The sequence below is a fragment of the Cupressus sempervirens genome, chromosome 3 (assembly GCF_028749045.1).
Source record: "Cupressus sempervirens isolate cs-2001-9-10 chromosome 3, ASM2874904v1, whole genome shotgun sequence".
NCBI lineage: Eukaryota > Viridiplantae > Streptophyta > Pinopsida > Cupressales > Cupressaceae > Cupressus > Cupressus sempervirens.
The window spans coordinates 12,429,797-12,454,555 of NC_143120.1; the positions used below are offsets into that span (position 1 = coordinate 12,429,797).

Sequence of the window (24,759 nt, forward strand, 5' to 3'; positions counted from 1 at the left end):
GAACAGTTGGTTGAGCACCACCGTATGATGAATGACATGTTGTCCGACCCAGCTAAGGTGGATAAGTTGACTGGATTTCTATTTGGCAGATTTTCTCACAAGGTAGATGACACAATTACCAAGAACTTGAATGAGGAGTTTGAGAAACTAGCTTATAGCCAGGCAGAGGTCTCAGATTCTAGTCTGCCACAAGAGGTAGTGGGTTTAGATGATGATTATGAGGATGTTGTTGTGCATGATGGTGAGATACTTGTTAGAGATGAGCAGACATTGAGCATTCATGACTTTGTTGAGAAAGAGTACCAGGCACAGTTAGATGCTTCATCACACGAGGTTGAGGCAGGTAGTACTTCACATGATTTGTCCAACCAGCTGAAGGTGAACAAAGATAGTATTGTGACTTCATTATCTCATCATGACAGGACGCGGGATATGATAGAGGATCACATTCAAATGATTTAGTTACAGGTTAGACATAAGGGAGTTTAGGCAAAGTCTCCTTGTGTTGACTTACAAGCGATTAGGGAAGGAATGGGAACGATGAAGTTGAGTTATTTACATCTTCTATCAGATCGTGACCATCTTCTTAGCCTTGTCGGAGACTATTCAGATGCCTTTAGGAGGAAGGAGGAGGAAGTTGTCAGGCTTTCTCACGAGCTTGAGGACAGTCAAGCTTCTTTGGTGAATACTCCATTGGCATTACAAGACTGGGAGAGACATGGGGATAAGCATGGCATGGAATTGAGTTTAGTTTCATCTTGCACTCCTAATACTCAGCTTTCTGCGAACGGTAGATCATATGTGGACATTGATAATGTTGCGAGTTCATCTTGCACCCACATCCAGGATATAGGGACAATGTCAGACAGGTATGTGGAATTAGTTGGTATTGGTCATATTACTCAGGTGAGAAGTTTGCTTGAGTTACCAGCTGATTATAGTTTACAGATATGGACTCAAGATTGTTATATTGGCATTTGGGATTCAGTTGACTGGAAATCTTTAACACTTTTTGGTAGCAGTGATTGTTTGGGTGCTATCATGGATTTGATTAGCAGATTGCACGGTGTTGTCTTTTCTTGTGCCAAGAGCTTATTCGATGTTGGTATTAGTTTTTATACACTAGTGTTGGGCTTTGTTCATATATCCAGTCGACCATTTTCGCTAGAATGTGTTGATGATCTTTCATATTTGGCAGTGTGTACAGATGAGTCTCAGGATCATATTGGCATTGATGACATCTAGGAGGATGTAGTGGGCAATTTTGAAGACTTAGTTTCCTTGGTGGTTTCTTTTGGTACAGAGGAGTTGGATAACAGTGCTACAGTTTTTGATACTCCGTATGTTGATATGAGCTTTGGAGTTGATTTGTCAGAAAAATCTATTTTTGGTGAGTGTACCTATCCAATCCTGCATTTTGTAACTTCAAATGCTCTGTACGAGCTCATTTGGACACATATTCAAGTGTCATTTTTTTTGGAAGTGCATAATTTTTCGTCTCATTTCCAAATCTGCAATCAGATTATAGGCTTGTGTGGATAAAAACATCACTTTCAGAAATAGGTCCTTTTATGCATTATATTGCTTTGATCGAACTTCAAAATTATTGTATCTCTAAGCAACATTGCTAAGTACCAGATTTGAACTTGAAGAGGAGGTTGTAAAAAACAAAATCAGAAGTCCACTTAGGCCCTAAATTGGCAAATGGCTATTGTAATCACACGAAGTATAAAGTGCCTAAAGCATTCATTTGGGGGGGGGGGTTTCATTGATGAGTGAAATGGGGGGGGTGTCTCTTGGTGTTGCGTGCCTTTCTTCTTACTGTTATCTTTCTATCCTTGCATTATGGGAAACATTAAGGTTCCAAAATTAACACCACATAATTATGCCACATGGTCACTTAAAAAATATGTAGATGGATCTCTTCCTAAACCCATAGGTGATAAAGTAACTCAAAGTGATATTGGCAGATAGAAAATCCCTAGGAATCCTTAGGTTAGGGGTTGATGACAAGATTCTTTATCAGATCATAAAATATGATACATCCAAGGAAACTTTGGATGCCCTTAAAAAACTATATGAGAAAGTGACTAAGGATGACGTCTACAAGATTGAAGATGAACTTATCTCTCTAGATCCTAAGAACTTTGATTCCATCTAGGATTTTATCATTAAGGTGAATGAGTTGAGAACAAAACTTAATGATTGTGGTAGTCCCATTAAGGATGACAGGTTGATTTATCCAATTCAGAATAAGATGTCATCAGACTACTTCACATTTGTCTCTACTTTCACCACCTCAAAGGCAACCTTAGGGGCTTCTTATAGAAACTCACTTTTGACGAATATGCCCAGTTGTTAGAAAATGAACAAGCTAAGTTGATAAAGATGGGGATTCTCAAGTCTTCAAAGTCTAAGGCATTGGTGGCTAGCAATGAGAGCTCCAAAAATCCAACTGGTGGAAGTTCAAAAAAAGGCAAGGGTAAAAAGAAGAAGAGGAAAGATAACAAACAAGGGAACACAGAAAAGTCACCACCTAAATCAAATCAACAAGGCAAGTCTTCTCCTAATACCAACAAAAAGGAGGACAATAATCAGGAAAAGAAGAAGTGTGCCTATTGTAAAAGAATTGGTCAAGATGAACATGAGTGTTATCACAAGCAGATTGATGAATTGAAAAACATTATGAAGAAGCACAATGATCTATTGCCTAATGCTTATAAGGAAAAGAGGTCTTCATCTTCAGATTTTGAGCAAAGGGCAAGCTTTACTCACACACACTGTCGATCAAGGGGAATGGATTATTGACTCAAGTGCCACACATCACATGGGGGCTTCAAAGAGAGATTTTTCTTCAATGACACCTTGAAAGGTACCTCACATCTTTGTAGGAGATGATATTAAAGTAGAAGTTGAAGGAAAAGGTGAAGTTGAGATGGAAAGTGGAGCATTCAAGGATGTTCTCTATGTTCCTAATCTTACGTCCAACCTTCTTTTAGTCTACCAAATCACTCACTATGGAGGTTAAAACAAGGTTGAATTTCTTCTAGATTTAGTTGTTGCGAAAAGCATCAAAGATGATTCTATTGCTGCAATAGGTGAAGCTAAACATGATTCAAGGCTTTACACTTTCTCTTCCTTTGTGCCTAAATCTAATGCACAAGACGTGTTAATTCATTCTAATACAAAAAGAAAATTGTGGCATCAGAGGTTTGGACATCTCAACTACAGGTATCTTCAACAGCTTAGCAAGAAGAACATGGTTCATGGTCTACCTCAAGTCCAGTTCTTAGATGGTGTTTGTTTAGGTTGCACACTTGGGAAGCATCTAGAAAAAAATGTTTGACAAAGGAAAGTCTAGGAGAGCACAAAGTGTTCTTGACCTAGTTCATAGTGATGTGGCAGGCCCATTTCTAGTGCCATCATCTGGAAAGTCTTGCTATGCACTCACCTTCATTGATGACTATTCTTGCTATACTTGGGTATTCTTCATGGCTCATAAGAGTGAAGTGTTTGAATGATTTCTCACCTTTGAAGGCTCAAGTAGAAAAGCAGTTAGAGAAAGCCATCAAGGTTCTTCAAACAAATAATGGAAGGGAGTATGTGAACTCAAGACTTATAGATTTTTTTACTCAAAAGGGAATTGACCTTCAACATTCAGTACCATACACTCCACAACAGAATGGTGTTGCAGAAAGGAAGAACAGAATCCTCAAGGAGATGAGCACTTGCATGCTACTACATAAGTCTCTTGATCAAGTTTTTTGGGCTGATTCGATGAATTGTGCAAGCTACATCTAGACTAGGAGTCCTCATAAAGCTTTGGATGGTTTAACTCCTTTTGAAGCTTGGAATGGAAGGAAACCTATTGTAAAGCATTTTAGAGTGTTTGGTTGTCCAACAGGGGCACGTATACCTCCACCAAAATGCAAGGCATTGGAATCTCAAAGTAAACCGTGCATCTTTGTTGGTTATGCGAACTCTCATAAGGCCTACAAATTGATGGATCCAGAGAGACATGAAATTTTCTATGAGAGGAGTGTACACCTTGAAGAAAGTTGTCCAAGCTTTACTTCTTTAACTCCTCCTTCCTCCTTCATTGAAGAGAGTGACAGTGATGACAGTGACTTGAAAGATGTTCGTCCACGACCCAAACAGAGCCATCAATGAGATGAGGTTGAGGATATCCCTTATACATCTTCCATAAGAGCTAAATGGGCTCAACAAACATTGGATGCGGCAGGACCACTAGTAGAGAATCCTTCAGATACTAGGAGGACAAGATCATAACACAACTCACTCCTTCATGCTTATATTGCAGTTGCTTCCAATCCTCAATCATTCATAGAAGCTTCAAGAATTCCATAATGGGATAAAGCAATGGAGGAAGTATAATTCTCTTATGAGAAACAACACATGGGACTTAGTCTCTCCTCCCAAGGGAAGAAAATTGGTTCGGTGTAAGTGGATCTATCGAACCAAATTTGCAGTGGATGGAAGTATTGATAAGTATAAGGCTAGACTTGTTGCAAAAGGTTTCTCACAGGTGCTTGGTGTTGACTACATTGAGACCTTTGCCCTAGTTGCAAAAATGAACTCCATTCGTTTGACACTAGCTATAGCTATAGCTCTAGCTCAAAGATGGGTTGTTCGTCAGATGGATGTGAAGAGTGCATTCTTGAATGGTGATCTTTATGAGAAGATTTATATAGAGCAAACACAGGGTTTCATTTAGGATTCTACTTTGGTGTGCAAGTTGAAAAAGTCTATCTATGGACTAAAACAAGCTCCAAGAGCTTGGTATGCCAAGATGGATTCTTACCTTCTCTCAGCAGGGTTCACCAAATGTCATTTAGATCCGAATGTCTACATTCTTCAATAGGATGATTCTCACTTGCTACTTGTGCTTTATGTTGATGATTTAATCATTACAGGGAGTACAACATCCATCATTGCAGGACAAATTTTCCATGACAGACTTGGGTCTACTTCATTATTTCCTTGGTATTGAGATACAACAATCTTCATTTGGGATCATATTATCTCAACCCAAGTATACTCTTGATCTACTCGCTTGATTTTGCATGAGTGACTGCAACGCTGCATCTACTCCATTTCTTTGAGGTGTTAAGTTAGAAGCGAAGTGTTCCACTCCACTTGTTGATGCTATTGTGTATAGACAATTGGTTGAAAGTCTCATCTACTTGAAACATACACGCCCTGACATATCATTTGCAGTTGGTATGGTTTCTTGCTTCATGCAAGAGCTACATGAACTTCATTGGAAGGTAGCCAAAATATGCTATGCAACTGGTACTAGACTACAGTTAGTCGGTTATACAAACTCAGACTATGTAGGGGATCTTGTTTCTCGCAAAAGCACTTCAGGATTCATGTTTCATCTTGGTTTCGGCCCCATTTGTTGGCAGAGTAAAAAGCAGAATACTATTGCTCTTTCATCTATTGAGGCCGAGTATCAAGGAGCTGTCACTTTGGCTACAGAAGCTATTTGGTTACAGCATATTCTGAAGGCGTTTGGATTTGACATACCTAGACCCATAGTAATACATTGTGATAATTAGAGTGCCATTGCAATCTCAAAACATCCAATGCAACATCAATGCACAAAACACATTGAGGTTCATATGGACTACATCAGAGAGCTGATTCATGAACAAGACATTGCATTGTAGTATCGTCCTACAAAACAACAAATTGTAGATATTTTCACCAAGCCCTTCATTGAAGTCAAGTATCTTCATTTGCAAGATCTCTTGGGGGTGCGGGATTTTTCACTACGGGGGGTCACATGACTCTTCTCTTCTTTATTGTATGTATCTCTCTTTATGGAGGAGGTTTTTCCTATGAGGTTTTCCCTCTCTCTGTTTTGAGAGAGATTGCATTGCATAGCATTGTATGTAGAGCATTGCATTTGTACATAGGTACCTAACATGGCCTAGTAGTCGGGACCCAGTTGCATCTTGCATTTAGGTTTGTGAGCTTAAGTGCATTCCCCTAAGTTGCACTTAAGGGGGGTCTTAGTGTAAATAATTAATTATTATTATACGTAAGTTTACTTCGGAATATGCATAGACATATGAGTTGTCTTGTTGACAACACAAGAGTTAGCAACTTATTTGAGCACATGGTGTCTACAACATCTATTTATGAGATACACCTATGTAAACTTATCCTCTCATCATCGCACAAACTCCTGTGCTCAATGGAGGATAATCCACTCTTGGTGGACATGTGCTTAGTTGTGATGTTTATCTCTTTGCTGAGTCCTAGTCATTCTAGTTGCCTTTATATACAGGCACTTCTAGTGTGTATTCATCTGATATCCATTATCATTTTGATCATTATTGAGATTCTCATTTGATCATCATTACTCTCTCTTGTGCTATCTATTGAGCTTCTTGATCTTGGCATTGAATTATTGCTTTAGACAAATTCTTACATGCATAATGAATATATCCAGGAGTGCTCATAACTGAATTATGTGTTCAACTTTAAAGTTTAATATTTTGCTCATTCATTACCTATGATTCAGTTAATAGATAAACATAGCAAATATGTGATCAGGATAACATATTATGTGGGCTTATACTATCTGACTGCTGTGTTCAGCCATTGCAAAAAGAGTAAGGGAATTACAAGTAGGTTAAACAGTGTTGGGGTCAGCTTCTAAGCATGCCACCTCATGTTATATGACCAAGGAGTCACATTTGGCCAAAGGGGGATAAAGGGCAATAGGAAGGATGGGCTTTCTGGGTGCCCTGTTGTGAATACTCCTCATGCTTTCTATCATGGCAAGCAAAATGCATTGAAAATGTTCAATCATGGGTAGTAGGATAGAAGTGGCAATATTGAGGGGACTAGTGATAGGACATCTCATTAGGTACCCCCTAATATGGATGGCATAGGCAAGTTAAGGCCAAGAGGGATGGTATATCTGCTTTTGCTCCTAAGATAGAGGGTTTGTAGTGCACTATATCAAGTCACCTATCTTATCTCTTCTTTGGTTGTGTCATCTTAAAACTAATTTAAGCAATCTAGTTGTTTGGTCTACATTTCTAATATATGCTTATTTCTAACTAAAAAAATCTATATATGAGTTATGATTGCAAAATCTAACTTGCTCTTAGAGTCTCAATCAAAGAGAAAGGTATCTCTAAACCTACTTGTTTTGATGTACTCATAATTTGGGAACATAACACACTAGTGTTGGCAACATGTCATTGATATGTTTTGTCCTCTAACTAAAACTTCCTAGTCCATTTGTGTTTTGGTTTTGACACTTGAACTTTGCAGATGTTAAGATATGACAGCGTTGGTTAGAATTACCTGCATGGCAACCATATGCACGTGTGTGCATGTACGTATACTAGTTCAGCATGTGAACTTATATACATGCATACACACACATATGCATAGACATTAATTTTACCTTGCTGAGATCATCCTGGTATTAAACAGATTTTATCATTATCAAACCAAGTATGGAAATCTGAACAATCAAATTATTGTTCTCTTGGATCGAGCATTATGTTCTTGATATAATGTCAATCATGCATTAGATTGAGCAAATGATCTATTGCCTTGTACAGATCAGAAATCATAAAGGAATCTGTTTAATAAAGGGTCCTTTAATGATTTGTTAATTATACCATCGTGTCTTTTCATGGATGAGTAGACGTATCCACCCATGTCTTGACTATTGGTATTGATATAAATATGAACCGATTCAAGAGATCATAATCATCAAAATCAGTAAATGATATACATCTCTTCAGATCGGGACTTCAGTTCAATAATAAAATTTAGACCTTGCATTCAGTTTTAGAATCAAGTTAATTCATATTTATTATATCTTGATTATCACCTGCAAGCAAAGCATATATAGATCAGTATCCAGCAAATCTGAATATAAGCCATAAGCATAACAGTTTGATCATAAGTTTAACAGTCATTTACATGGTATCAAAGGCGAGTTAGGAAGATCAAGGTTAAACTTGAGAAATAAGACTGCCTACTTTGAAAAGTACAGTCACATCTCCGTCCCTCAGAATGACAAACACAAACAGATTTAAGGATTGCCTTGAAGGTGCCAACAACTTTATAGCAAGGAAGTTGAGAATCATGATGATACAAAAGAGAGAACAAAGTAGAGGCATATGTAAAAGACAAAAAGATAAAATCTGAGGTTAAGCCAGAAAAATCCCAATGGATTGAAAATGACATGAAAGCTATGAAATTTATAGTGGATTCCGTTAGAGACCACATAGTATCTATATTGGCAAAACAGACAACTGCATACCTCATGTTCAAATTTCTGGAGAGTACATTTGAGATAAACAATACCGGGATAACTCTTGCGCTCAAAATGCAGTTGACTCACTAAGTATGAACAAAGGAGAATCTGTGAATGCTTTCTTCATGGGAATAACAAAATTGAGGTATCAATTGTCAACCGTTGTGTATGAAATAGATAGTAAAGAAATATCCCTAATAGCCTTAGGTGGCCTACCAATCTCATGGGAATCATTCAAAGCATAAGTGCAAGGCCAAAACTCCCAAAGCTATATCATCTAAGATCTGCCTGCCTACAAGAAGAAGCTAGACATTTACCAAAAGGAAACAAACAAAATCTATAAATGACGACATTGATGTTTTGAATACCAACCATCATATGAAAGGAAAGAACTTCAAAAGGAAGAAAAATTATAATGGAAGGTTCATTTAGACAAAGAAAAGATGCTTCCCAAGTTCAATGTTTTAGATGCGATCAATATGGTCACCATTTCAGAAACAACTTCATAGCATCCTATGCTAAAGTTAGAAAAACAAATACATAAGAGGATTATGAGAAGTTCCTATTCTATTCAACACCATCAAATCGTGTATCAAATAAATTCAATACTTGGTTGATTGATAGTGGGTCATCTAGACATATCACTGGATTTAGAACATCTTGATACTATGGTGGAAGAAACTGAGGAAGAGGTAACTATTGGAGATGATTTTGCACATCCTGTAAGAGTAGGAACATGTAACATCAAATTAGAATCAAACATCACTATCCAACATTGAGATGTAATATTTGTACCTGGAATCAAAAGGAATTTAGTACAAATATCTGCCCTAGAAGATAACACGTACAAAGTCACATTCATGGATGGGAAAGTTCTGGCACGGCCAAAGAACACTTAATTTAAGAAAGCCAAACATATAGGTGAAGGACAAGGATACCTACTCTGCACTGAGACCAAACATTCATTCATTCATGAAACTTATGATTGTAACGAGATTTGGCATAAAAGATTAGGGCATATACACTTCTGTTCTCTAATCTCCATGGAGAAATTAGTAATAGGACTGCCCAAACTAAGCCCTACCCATAATGGGACATGTAAAGGATGTGTTTTAGGGAAAAACACTAAGGGACTATTACAAAATATTTGGAACAAAACCAAAAATGTATTGGTACTTGTCCACTCAGACTTATGTGGACCTATGTCTACCCCCCCATGGGAGGTTCTCTTTACTATGTCATCTTTGTGGATGATTTCTCCAGTAAGATCTAGATCTACTTCGTAAGGTGTAAAGAGTCAGAAGAGATCCTTTAAAGATGCAAAGAATTCAAAGCCCTGGCAGAGAACTACTTTGGAAAGAAAATTAAAACTCTTTGGACTGACAATGGAAAGAGTACACTTCAGAAATCTTTAAAGAATTTTGTGTTAATGTTGGGTTTAAGAGGGAGCTTACTATATGCTATAATCCTCAACAAAATGGGGTAGTAGAGAGGAAAAATAGAACTACTGTATAGGATTCAAAATCAATGATGTACCACCAAAACCTATATACTTTATTTGGGGCAAAAGCATCTAGAACAACCATCTACATACAAAGTAGATGTCCCCATTCACATCTTGATAACGAAACACCAGAAGAGGCTTTTATCGGGGTAAAACCTGATATAAGCCATCTAAGCATATTTGGGTGTCCTGTGTACATTCATGTACCTAAAGAGAAAGGGCAAAATTAGAGCCTTCTGGGAGAAAAGGGATTTTTGTAGTTTATAGTCAAACTTCAAAAGTGTATAGGATATAACATGCCTGAACAAGGTCAAGTAGAGCTAAGTAGAGATGTCATCCTCGAGGAAGACATTGCCTTCAAAAGGTCTTAGGACTTCAGTTGAGTTAGAAATTCAGGTCTCACCTAAAAACATAGAGGAAGAACCTACTTTTGAGCCTCAGAGGGAGCAACTCACTTCTGACCCTCAAAGGGAGCATATGTCATGTGACTTGATGTTATTTATACTTGTTGATATCATGTATTAGGTGAATATCTAAACTAGTTTATATTTAGTCATCTTCCCTAGCTAAGAGCGAGTGTTAAGATTTGATAGCGTCAGTTAGAATTACCAACATGGCAATTGTATGCTCATGTGTGTGCATGTATGTATACCAGTTCACCATGTGAATTGATATACATGCATATGCACATATGCATAGACATTAATTTTACCTTTCTGAGATCATCCTGGTATTAGACAGATTTTATCATTATCAAACCAAGTATGAAAATCTGAATGATCAGATTAGAGTTCTCTTGGATCGAGCATTATGTTCTTGATATAATGTCAATCATGCATTAGATCGAACAAATGATCTATTGCCTTGTACAGATCAGAAATCATAAAAAAAAATCTGTTTAATAAACTAATTACAACCTAATAAGAATCGGGTCCTTTAAAGATTTGCTAATTATACCATTGTGTCTTTTCATGGATGAATAGACATATCCACCCATGTCTTGAATACTGGTATGGATATAAATATGAATCGATTCAAGAGATCATAATCATCAAAATCGATAAATGAAATACATCTCTCCAGATTGGGACTGCAGTTCAGTAATAATATTCAGACCTTGCATTCAGTTTCTAGACTTGAGTTGATTCATATTCATTATATCTTGATTATCACCTGCAAGCAAAGCATATATAGATTAGTATCCATCAAATCTGAAGATAAGCCATAACCATAACAGTTTGATCATAAGTTTAAAACTTTAACAGTCATTCACAGCAGACTCTGTTCTTATTAATACAATTCATTTTTGTAAGCAATACGATATATTTTTCTTGAGGTAAATTTTTGAGACCTCTGCAATGGTATCAGTACTTTTGTTTTGAGTGTTTGTGTCTATCATATATTGCATATCGAAACGTGTTTAAGTGGTTATCATTGTGGGACTTTTAGAGCTTCTATTAGCCTCGTGTGGTAATATTTTGTAGTGGAATTATTATTTGAATGTGCAGAAGTATTTATGTAATTCATGGCGCTGTAGTAAGACTGATCTCATTCTATAAAAACTGTGTCTTCATATATGTGGTCATTGACATTTTTAATGTGCAAAGGTCAAGTCCACATTGTTTATTTGGAAATTGGCACTTTGATCGCACTGGTATAAAGTGAGAAGATGGATGGATGGCACTCACAGAGAATATAATAGAATAACTTGAAGCTATATTCTCCGTGGACGGGCTATTCTAATGCTTCAGTGGAAGTACTATGTTTCTCGAAGAGCATAGTGACAATTCTGTGTTGCAGTATAACACGAATGGTGCACTGGGGCATTAGAATGAACGAAAGTATGAAGAAAGAAATAAAGTAAGTGGTATTAAGTTTTGTGAATTACTGGTGTTTGTCAATGGGATTTAATATTCCTGCAGGTCACAGCAATTAATCAGGATCCAGAAATGCAAAGGAAACTTTCTACAGTAGATAATGGGGTACTTTATATTAAATGAAGAAGCATATGAAAACATTGAACAACCAAAAAACTTATCATGTAAGGAATGTTGGCAGACATACTTAACAGAAGCCTCTGATCAATTCCTTGTATCTTACTGAATGTAAATCTACTGATTTTATTAGTTTATAGTAGAATGTGTCTGCAAAGCATGCTAATCTATAGAAGATCCAAAAATTTGGAGGTATTGGTGTTGTGCCCAAATTTGGGACCTGGTTCTTCAAAAGTGAAAAAATGATTGCAATGCTTCAAGTTTACAGCTGCATGACATTTCAATGCTGGGTGATGAAAAATAGAAAAATTCTGAAAGTATAGATGATAATTACAGCATTGGCTTACTTGTATTTATAGGCACGCAGGAAGCAGTAGATTTTGAGCGTCCCTCTTGTTTAAGAAATTTAGGTTTGCTGGGAATCATATAGTTATTAAGTCTCTCTCAATTTTTTATATGATCAGGTCTCTTCCATTTTTGTTTCGGCTTTGTTGATTTATAGTAAATATTGAGTTTTTAGGTGCTTATGTTTAGATGGCTTATATACCATTTCTTTTAAGTTTTAAGGGCTATGTCAAATAATTTAAGATGCAAAATTAAAACCTAAACCTGAAGCATGTGACTAAGTTGTATATTATGTTTTTGCTCTTTTTTGTTAGCCTGATTTGCAGTTTATCTAAGTCAACATTATAATTTTAATTGTTTGTCCTCTCTCTCTTAACACAGTTTTAGAACTGATAATTTTAGCAACTCCTATATGTTTTTGAATATGTAGGTTATTCGTCATGATAGTATTGAACAGCTTCTGCTGTTTGGCCGCATGTTGCAAGGGTCGATGAAGTCTCCATACCATTTTTCATTGCATCCAGCTGCAACTGGCAGTTTTTTCACACTCATGCTTTTGGGGCTTAAGTTCTGTTCTTGTCAGTTTCAGAACAATTTCCAGAATTGTGTTCAGGGGCTTTATCTCCTTGAAGACCGTGTTTGTCGGTAATTGCTATGATATTTAAACTTCTCTGTGTTGTATAGCTGCAATAAATAATTTTATTTCAAAAATATTTCTTTGCAGTAAAATAGATTAAAAGAATCCCCAAGTTGTTTTGCTCAATTTCATTAGTGAGTATTAATTCTTATAGCATGTTTATATGACAAAGCTAACTTTGTGAGAATATGCAAATATTTGTTTGGTGGACATCTTTTTAAAGCTATTAATATTCAATGTGATTGTAAAAAAAGGAGCTTTCTGATTCATGGAGGTAGATCTAATGTTGTCCTGGTTGATTTTAATGTGTTATTCTTTAGAAATTTAATTTTTCCTTTGGCTTTCTAGTTGACAGTCTTCTTGGCAAAAGTAGTCTCCCTTCAAGCGGGAAAACATGATTCCATCATCATGGATTCTGTATATTCTGTGGATTTTGTCAGGGATAAAAAATTAGAAAGCAATGGCCTCTTTTGAGATTTGATGTAGTGTCCCCGTTCATCAAAGTTCCCATTGTTGCCTGTATCGAGATTGTTAGATGCAAGACAAAGACATGGCCTCCTCTGTTGAATTATGCTTAAGGTCCACCTTTTCTCCTTTGCATTAAGTTATTAGTCAGCAAGTAGATGGTGTAGCTATCTGTTGTCCTCTTTCTCATGTTGTAGCTAACATGTACATGGAGCATTTTGAAAGTGTTTCTCTTTATCTTTCCTCTGAAACCAAAGTGGTGTAAACGCTTTGTGGATGAATCACGATACTAATATTTGTTAGCCACGTGATTTTCGAAAGTTATAACATTTCCATGTGCACATTAATATTATAGCTCATTGCTTCTCTTTCACCAAAGGCATTGAGTTTGGACACCAACTCCTTTTCCTTGACATTTTTTCCATAAAAACCTAGATAAAAACTTAGCTCACCAATTTTTTTTTGCAGAACTGCCCACATTGACCTCTCTCTCCACACTACTTACCATCAACCAAATGCCTAGAAATTAGGTTTCCTTAAGACCTTGGCCACAATTTCCTTTTATATTTGTGATGAAGAAAACTTAGACCATGAGGTAGGTCTTCATATTGAATAGGAGGAAAGCAATAGGGAGGACTGAAGATTTAGTATGAATTTGAGAAACCGTATCCCTTTCTCTCAAAGACTGCAGTGATATCTTTCTTGAGGCAAGTGTCTACAAAGTTGTTTTCCTATGGTGTCGCCTATATAGGTGAAATTGTTTGCCTCTTGACCAACATAACAAAGAGCATTATGCTGACACTAAGCCTGAATTGTTTCTTAAATCAGGCTTAGCTGACCTCCCTCCTCCACCACACACCATATTTGCTTAGAAAATATGCGAATATTTTTTTTTCCATGAAGACAACTTTTAAGAGATCTCAACTGAGCCATGAAAATCAGCAATAAGCCCTCCATCCTTAATTGCGATGAAGGGTCAACCTAAGTTTTTCTTAGCAACCTTTGTTAACTAACCTTAATCCACCATCTTTGCCTTTAGCTTCACCCTCTCTCCCTTACAAGAATTCATTTCTCCTATTGTGCTTTCTTCTCATCCTTGTTTCCTCTGTCACCTTTACTCTAGCTATTATCTAGTGCTCAGATTGTCTTTTATAATGGTGTTTTTTCCCTTATACATTGGTTCTTGTTATGGGTAGCCTTCGTCTTTTTCTTTTCTCTATCGCTTGCCCTTGTTAGAGTTTGCTTTGTTTTTGCTTTTTTTCCTTCCTACCTTTTGTGTGTTTCACTCTAGGTGCTTCTCTCTTGTTTGAAGCCTTGTGCTTTTGTCATTTGTTTCCCTCTCTTTTTTAATAGGTTCCCCTTCTAATTTTTGTGAGCATGTTTCTGTTGTGTTTTTATAGATCGTACGTGTGTTATATAATCATTTTCAACAAAGGAAGGTTTACCCTTCCTTCATATCTATTCGTGGTTCCAACTACTGCTCAAGTGCCATAAGCTTGATGTACCTAGCCAATTGATGATTTCAATGGATGGTGCTCTTTCTAATGGGAAGAATGCCTTTGGCATGGTTGTAACCTGATTCTCTTCATTAACCATTGTAACTGGTGTTTACAGGAACAGCCATTTTCCTTTTCAATTCCATTACAGAGACTGCTCAGAATGGCATCTGTCCTCCAAATTTTTTCATATCAAATAGGTAACAACACTCTTTCAATGAACATTGAGGAAAATGGTAGCAGTCAAAACTGCCAGATTGGAAGAACACAGGCCGATAATGGAGCTTGATGTCCAGGGTTGTACACATCCAGCAATACATATGAGTTCCACCCTTAAAGATGAACTAAGTAACTAATTGTTGTTTTGCACCAGGAATTTTAAGCATTATCTTGATTGTTGATTCAACCCAGGAAACATCATGGCAACGCTGTTCTCATGCATCTGCTCAACCATTCTTTCTCCTGTGTTTATCTCAAAATAATAGATGAAGCTTCCCCACACAAATATTCGTCTGCAGTATCATCTGAAATCTTTGGAAAAAAGTAGGCCCAATGAAATATGGAAATGAAGACATAGTTGCCCAAATATATCAGACGGTATGCATTCCAAAACATTAACCATGGCTCTGATACAATGTTGTGTTTTTACAAATAAATGTGCTGAATCTTCACTTTTAGAAAAAGAAGATTTACTCTTCCTTCATATCTATTGCTGGCGCCCCTTCACCAAGGGTCACCACTCTTTCAAGATGGCCCAATTAATTATAATACAATAATTTTATTATATTATTATAATAATTATCTTTAATAGTTAATTAAATATAATGATTTTATTATCAATATTATGATAAAATATTATTATAATATAACAATATAATAATTTATATTATCAATATAATAATTTATATTATCAATATAATTATTATATCACAATAATTATCACAACCTTTATGCTATCTTTCTCAGCTCGAAGGAATTCAACCATGGCTACAATAAAATTGACAGTTTTTTCCTATGTTCCCCTGAGTTTCTGGGTGGGGGATGGCGGGGGATGACAAGACGGGTTCTCGGGACGACACTTTTTTTGGCGACACAAATGGGGACGGTTATATATATATATATATATATATATATATATGTAGGGAAATTTTAAAATATACACTGAAAATTGTAAATAAACATGTCATTCATATGAAACTAAGCACAAAACATGTCATTTAAACATCATAGAATCTTAACATACACCATTTGAATGCCATCTAGGAAATAATAACTGATTTTAGTACTTAATTGTCAATATGTGAACAAAAATATTTAAATATAAGTTTAGCAGTGAACAAAATCTGTAAATCTAAATATGCCCAAAGGCTAGAGGGCTGTCATAAAATTTCACCATCATGTTAAAGTTCAACATAGAAAACAAAATATAGAAAAATGAAGTAGACTGCTGCTCAAGCTCTTGGAAGCAAAGAAATCACCTCTTCTTGCAAAATGAAAACCCCAGCGAACTGCAACACACTCCAACTTCACAGGTAAAACCAAACAAATGACAAAACAACCATAGTGTGGTCTTTTTTGACCTTTTAGGGCATTTGGAGAGGTAGAGCCCACTAGACAACCAAGTAAGGACAAACAAAATAAAGCTTTTTGTTTAATTTTTTTTTTTCGAGCTTCACAAAAAAGCTAGCTAGCCCCGGTATGGTTAGGGGACTTCTGGATGTCCTCTTTCTGTACCAGGGACGACAAACCGTCCCCCTTTTCTTTCCCAGAAGTCCCCAAGTTTCGGAGATGGCCCCTAGTGATTTGCAAATTTTGGAGATGACTGGGGACGTCCCTCTCTTAGAAACATGGGTTTAATGACAAGGGACGCGTCTTGGGGGTACATAGGTTTTTTCTCACCCTTGCTTTGGACCATATCCTTTGCTGCTGGTCTTTCTCCAGCCTATGAAGGGCCTCTAGTCTTTCCCTAACCAGTTCTTTTTCTTTTTTGCTTGTTCTTTTTCCGGACAGCTTTTGTTGCTTCTGTTGTTGGCGGTTGCCTCATTTGTAGACTTTTAGTCCCTTACACCCTTTTGTGGTCTCTTGTTCGACATTAATAAATATATCTTATCTTATCGCTTGACCAATTGTTTCCTTGTCATTTTCACCTATTTCCTTCCTTTTTTTTTTTTTTCCATTTTCATTTTGCTCCTGCATTCCTTCCTCTTATTCTTTGCCTTGATGGTTTCTATTTGATGTGGTCAGATTGGAACCTTCACATTTTTATTTTTATATAATTGTTCATTTTAATATTGATTTAATCTTGCACTTTCTTTCATTTCAAATTTTCTTATTTCTTAATTAATTAGGTAGGCTTGTTTTCTATTATAGTTATATATGTATGTTATATATTTATCAAGGTTGCATGGGTACTCGTACCCACACCCCTGGTACTCGTACCCACGTACCCAAGTACCGGGTACACGTATCCCACGTACCGGGTACTCGATGGAAAGCATCATAGCTAAGGACCTTGATTAAGATTCTGATTTTTTTTTTGGTTTTTTATTTTTGTATTAGCTTGTTGTTTATCAAACTTAATTCAATACCAAATCAGTTTGAAACTTTGATACTCATTAACAGTAAACTTTATCACTGTTCAAGTTGTAAGTTTATCATTTGCAATATGTCATTGTTATGATTTAGGATTTTCTTATTCATGTTTAAAGTCTGCCTTCTTTGTTATGCATCTAAGCATTTATCATGTATTATTATTTCAAACATATAGCAAATCTGAAACTGAAAACAATACATTACATTTGCAAACTTTGTCACTGTTCTTTTTTTGAAAAACCATTCTCATGACTCATAATTTCGGATTTTTTATAAATATAAAAGTATAATTTTTAAATAAGTTTGACATACACAAGTACCTCCATCCCCTATTATGAAAAATACTTTAAACATTAAACATTCAGCAATAGCATATATATATATATATAATAATTTGACTTATGGCTCATATTTTCAAATTTCTTGTTTTGAATGCTTAATGTCATGACTCATGACATATATTTTGATTTACATATTTTCTATAAAATATTAATTATATAGAAAAATTTAGGCATACACACGTACCCCCGTCCCTTATTTTGAAAAATATGCGTACCCGTACCCGTTCCAATACCCATCATCGTTCTCGTACCCACGTACCCGTGCAACTTTGATATTTATATGTATATGTACATATCTGCATTTACACTCCTATTGCTATTACTCAATTTAGACATATTTTGTTAATTATTTTTGACACACACACACACACACACACACACACACACGTGTACTGTGTTACATTCATTTGTTTGTATGGATAGTTTATTCTTCTTCTTTTTCAACTAGGAATACATAGAAGTAATTGTTATAGATATATTGTTATTTAACTATTCATTTTTAATCTAGTTAGTTAAATCTTTGATATTGCATTTTTACATGTTTGTACATGTCACCTTACCTCTACACCCCTTGCTTCTCTCTCTCCTTTATACATAAATTTCTGCCTGTGGTGTTTGCCCTTTTATTTTATTTGTGGTTTTCTTTTTCGCTATTTTTAATTGAGTTTCTTTTTCCTTTTGACATTTTCCTAAAATATTAGATATTTTGATATTAAGTTTTCTTTTTCCTTTTTTGATTGTGTTTCAATGCACTTTTATTCTCTTGAATTATCTGATTGTCTTCGTTTCACAAGTTCGCAATGCAATCTCATTGTTCCACATCCTTAACGTTTCCTTAGCCTACATTGTGCATTGTTTGGCATGCTGTCTACTTTTCCAATTCTCCGTACTGGTTTTGTTGTGCTGCATTTTGTCACCACAAAATTTAGGTAACAATATAAAACTTTTTTCAACTTTAGTTTCACATTTATCTGAGATAATTCATTATTTAATTGGCCAACATTGATCAATCAGTTGTTCCCAATTTGCATAATGAATCTTTTGATTGAAGCCTTTCTTCAAGTCCTTTCTGTTTTTCATTTTGTTAAACCTATGCTTGATTTTTGAAGCCTTCAAAGTCCTTATTTTTGTTTTCGAGTGTGTGATTAGTTACTTTTAGTCTTTTTGTTTTGTTCAATGTCTTGCTTTCATTTTCCCCTTATATTCAATACATCTTAGAGCTTAATCAGACTTGGTAGTCAAAATATATGATCATTTAAGTGCCCAAAAAGTGGACTCTCTTAAGTGCAATCACATTTTAAAAATATCAATGTTATATTTTAATGTTGACATTCACTTTTTGAAAAATATAACATAAAATGACTTTATGTTATGTTTTTAAGTTACTTTATCACTTAAGTGATTATAGTGCAGTTTATGTTATATTTTCACGTTGACTTGCTTTGTAATTTTTTGCTTAAGTGAACTTTACCACCATATAGGTCTAATTTAATGTTCTTTTTATGTTTTATTTAAAAACATCTAAGTTAAATATTACTTTTTAAATAATATTTGCACATGATATATAAACTGCATGGTGTAAATATTAAATTTGGCCCCTTCAAGTGATATTAACTCAATAATCAATTAGACATGTGCTAACTTGAAGTTGTGCAACTCAACTACATGTTTCTTTTTACATGTTTACATGCAAATGCATTTGTAGAATCCAATTTTGGCTTGAAAATGCCTATTTTAAATATGTAATGGACTTCTTTTAGTCCACACTTTACATGAAAACTCTCCTTTACATGTAATAGCATCTTGAGAGTCTAATTTGCACTAGGAATGCAATTTATGAACTTAAACAAATAAAAGCGAGTTTTTAAAACATGTAAATGTACTCTTAGAGTCCGATTGACATGTAAAAGACATATCCAGCAAAGGCATCACATGCAAATGCCCTCCTAGAGTGCAGTTTGCACTAAAACATGTAAATATGCAATTGCGTATTTAGAATACGATTTTAAACATGTATAAGCATGAGTGTCATTTGATTTCCACAATCCATTAGCAATATCAGAATTTTTCTGGAATTTGATTGTTTCTGAAATTTTTAGCATCAACGTTTCGGATCACACACAGTGATCCATCATCAGGATGAACATTTATTCTCTTGCTCTTCATTTTGATGATGGATCATTGTGTGTGATCCGAAACATTGATGCTAAAAATTTCAGACACAATCAAATTCCTGAAAAACTGTGATATGTATAAGCATATTTGAAAAATATAATAGACTTCTAGGAGTCCATTTACATGTAAATGCTCTTCCAACCAATGAACTTTGCATGTAATATGTCTTGGAGAATCTGATTTTGCACTTAAAAGTCATGTAATCACCCTTTGAGACCCCGTTTTTGCACTCCCAAGCCAAAAACGTTCGAGTATGTAATATTTTAAACAAAATGCCTATATGCAATGTGTCCTCTATAGTGCGATTTGCACTTCCAGCCATTATATGAATCCATAGACCCTGATTTTGCATTTCAACACATGCAAATGCATATGAGGAATCTGTTTTTGTATACCAAAGTAAAAAATGTTTCAAATACATGCATTTTTGGGGCACATTTTTACCAAAAACGCCCAGAATTTTGGATATTTATCCTCGTTTTTGCTTTGGAGGGTCACGTTTTTGCATTCTAATGAATGGATATGCATTTGGGGAACACGTTTTTGGATTCCTTAGTAAAAGACGACCCCTATATATGCATTTCAAAACCATGATTTTGTAAAAAATGCCCAGAAAATCAGATTTTAGAACCACATTTAGACAATTTCAGAGCTACCTTTTATCCACGTTTTTGCAAGAACATGGGATCAATGTACACATTAATCCTGATCTTAGGAAAGTAATTAAAGGAATGTTTGTGAATCCATTCTTATACAGAGATGCTTGTTCATGTGCAGTAAATTGATGGAAATAGAAATAGTGTATTCCTACTTAAGTGCAATTTGCGTGAGAATTACATTTATATTTTTCATCTGCAATTATCCTTCTTAAAATGGTAAAAAGTATTAAGATGGCTTTCCGTTGTAAAATATTCTTGTCCCCATTGTCAGAATGATTAAGCAGAAGGGCATCAAGATCGATACTTTTGAATAATATTTGCACATGGTATATAAACTATATAGTGTAAGACTTAAGTATTATTTTTGACCCCTTTAAGTAATATTAACTCAAAAACCAATTCGACATGTGCTAAACTAATCACTTAAGTTGTGCAAACTCAATAACATGTCTTTTACATGTTTACATGCAAATGCATTTGTAGAGTCCTTTTTTGGCTTGAAAATGCATATTTTAAATATGTAATGGACTTCCAAGAGTCCAATTTACATGAAAGCTCCATTCTACATGCAAAAGAGGTCACTTGTAATAGCACTTGGAGAATGCGATCTGCATGTGAAATGCATTTGCAACCAATATGTTAACATGCAAATACCCTTGGAGAGTTTGCCATGTAAAGACCATTTCCATTGGAAAAATAACATATGTAGAGTCCGACCAACATTAGACATGCATTCACATTGAAAAAATAACTTATGTCATTGCATGTGAAGAGTTCGAATCAGAGTAACATGAATTGTCGCGGTTTAGGTGATTCACACGATTTCGCGATCTGACTTAAGGCATGTGATTCATGGTGAGTTAGTGAATCGGCTTGCCAATTTTTGTGCTGGAAATTGTTTGAATTGCCAAAATATGCATTTCCAGCCAAAACGTTGGCATTGCAAAGGAGAATAATACATGTTATTGCATGTCTACAGTGAAACATAAAGAAATTGCAGAAAGGGAAAACCTAAACTGCACCACGATAGAAACATGGTTACAACTCTGCCTATAGCTGCACAAAACATCAATGAAATGACCAAAATATACTAGTCTTGACTCCATTCTATTTCCCAAGGAATCACATGCAAGTTTGGAATTGATTGAAGTGCTGAAAGGAAAGATATTTCACTATGTAACAACTGGTAGTAGACTTAACACAACATTTGAATCAAGAAAAAAAAAAAGAAACATTCACCACAAGGCACATACATGCACTAGATAGAAAAATGGAAATATAATGTAAGGAAGAGAGATTTCATTAATGGAAAGGCAAAACTTGCAGAGCATAACGCTGCTGCAAAAATATGAGCAAGAAAGAACCCTTAAGAATATTTACTACTGCCTTTTATAGAGTTTAGGCATAACTTTGATGTTTACATTGAGTTTAAACCTTAACCAAGGTGGAGTCAAGTTGCAGAGGAAGCAAAAACTGAAGAAGCAAAAAGAAATTTGATCATGAAGTGCAATTGCTGCTGGAAGTGACAAAAAGAGCCAAGAGCGATGTTTCTAGCCGTTAGAGGTTAAATCTCCAAAGATTTGATCATTTCATGGATTAAAGAGGGACAAAGTGCATTGGCACCATGGAAACAAGGCCCAAGAAGTCGCTGGGCATTCAAGAACAGGCCCTGGTTAGAAGCCTCCTTTCGTGCTATTCGCTCCCTTTGTTGTGGGATCTCCTCGCTGCATCTCAACTGTCCACTAGAAATAAGGCAATTCACATCAACGACCCGTGTGTTTTTGTGAGATGGTCTTCTTCTCTCACAAAAGTGCGAGGTGCTACCAAGTGTCGCCATTCTGGCATTTCTTCATGCCACGAAGTCTCAATGAGGCTCCGAAGACCGAATTGCATGATAGCCATTGGATCAAGCGCATCTTGGAGTTTTCCTCACTGCATCTCGGTCGTCCATCTTGAAGGCAGGATTTGCATCGATAGTTACATCTTAGTCTATCATTGGGGAGATCTCTTGCAGCATGTAGGTCATTCGTTTCAAAAAGATCTTCATCAACCAACGTTCATTTTTGGGGAAATCAAATTCTCTCTCGTAGTCAACCCTGCATGTTACGAGCCGATAACAAGTCGTGTTATCCCATCCTGCGGTTTTCTACCAGCAGCATGAATTGGTTTTGTTTGTCCATTACATCCGTATAGTGTATCTGTCCTTGTTAGAAGCCTCAACCCTGTTGCGAGTAGGCATCACAATTACAAAAGTAGCAAGCTGAGTCTACTATTGAAACATGGATATATAATGATATATTTTGTACACAAAAATGTATAGATATTAAAACCTTTCTAACAGTGCTGATATATTCAATATCTGATTTGTCCTTGGTCGCTCACTTCACAAAACTTTGCATGTATTGCCTTTGCTCTGCTATAACGTAAAGTTTGCATCATATAGTAATCACAATTCAATGACATAGTCATCACACAACTTCGATATAAAACTCCTTCCTTTGTTTGAAATAGGAAATAATGAGGGAGGGTGGGTGAAGCAGTATTCCACAAACTTTTGCTCAAACATGGATATCCTTAAAAATATTCAAACATGCACATATGATCGAACTGAAAAGTAAACAAATCAATAACACAATGCAACTCTTAACACCGTTATTTGTTACCTAGGGAAAACCTGGCCAAAGGAAAATCCTGGTGGGGATGGTACCCAAGAAATGATCTACTAATTAAAGTATCTTGTGAAAGATATTGACCCTGTCAGGAGTCTATTACATCGGTATAGTGTATCTATCCTTGTTAGAAGCCTCAACCCTGTTGGGAGTAGGTATCACAATTACAAAAGTAGCAAGCTGAGTGTACTACTGAAACATGCATATATAACGATATATTCTATACACAAGAATGTATAGATATTAAAACCTTTCTAACAATGCTGATATATTCAATATCTGATTTGTCCTTGGTGGCTCACTTCACAAAATTTTGCATGTATTACCTTTGCTTTGCTATAACATAAAGTTTGCATCATATAGTAATCACAATTCAATGACATAGTCATTACACAGCTTCGATACAAAACTCCTTCCTTTGTACCCAATTGTTATGTTCAGTTGGCCTTCAACCTTCTTGCTCGCTTCCCAAAACATAAAATCACTTCGTGCTAAGTTCGGGTTAACATCTAGGATGTTGTACCATAGTTAAGTAATTGTTTTGGTAAATCAAAATAATTCCATAATACAATTAATCATTCTCTCAACACTGTCCTGTTCTGCCTGTGCAAAATAGTAATTGATAAATCGCTGATATCTTTGTCCATACAAGTCATAATGACTTGCGCTTTCAGGTATAGAATCCTCATGCTCTGTACGTACCAAATAGTAGTAAGTCTGGACAATTTTCCTGTCAAGAAGAATAAGTCCAAATCCTCCAAAGCTAAGTTCGTTTTAAGAATCGTTGTTGATTCTAAAAGGACTATATTTGTTGAAGATTGCAGAGCCTTTGGTAGACAAACTAGTTGAGGAGCTCAACTGCTCAGATTACATGTTCACCAATATTGAACTTGGTAAACAGTCATGGCTGGGATGTTTGCAGGATGCCTAAGATGCATTCGCCAATATGTCAAAGAGCAATCAAAAGCTTTGGGAGAAGAAGAATCAGTTGAACCATGAGGTTGCTTGTCTTAATGGGGCTCTCTGTCAACAATGTTCGTAGCGCATAGTCATCACATCTTAGACCAACTCAGATGAATCAAAGAACTGAAGCAACAGAGGCTTGGTTCAAAGAACTTATCTCGGAATGAGTCCAATCAGTCAAAGATGCGGTCAAAGTTCTTGAATGTATTAGAGATGTTGAGGAGATACTCCATGACATGGTTGCTTCCAATAAACAAGAAACCAATACCTTGAAAGAAATTTTGGGTATTTGTTATCATTTGGCAGACGTTAATATGTTCTACAGATGTCAATATGTTGACTTGATTTTATGTGAGGTCATTCAATCTTTTGATATGTTCTACAGATGTCAGGGACTCATGGGTCATAAGGAGGAGGTACTTGGAAAACTTTTGACAAAGTTACAGGGAGTCTTAGAAGGTTGTCAAACAATGGAAACATAGATCATGTGTAATCTGGAGCAAATAGGATGAAATATTGTTATAGAACATGACAATCTGTTCACTTAATAAGAAATGACTGATAGAGTCAATGCTGATTTTGATTTTGAAGAATTTAGATCACAT

The 24,759-nt window shown here is 35.7% G+C and overlaps 1 protein-coding gene across 1 annotated transcript in view; it reads left to right on the forward strand.

Moving 5' to 3' along the window:
• LOC149564488 (Phosphatidylinositol 3- and 4-kinase family protein) overlaps nt 1-24,759 on the forward strand; it is a 123,059-nt gene that overhangs the window by 81,344 nt on the left and 16,956 nt on the right. Inside the window, exon 14 of the mRNA XM_089818023.1 lies at nt 12,588-12,802. Within this exon, the coding sequence (XP_089674149.1) occupies nt 12,588-12,802 (215 nt within the window). The remainder of the gene's footprint in view (nt 1-12,587; nt 12,803-24,759) is intronic.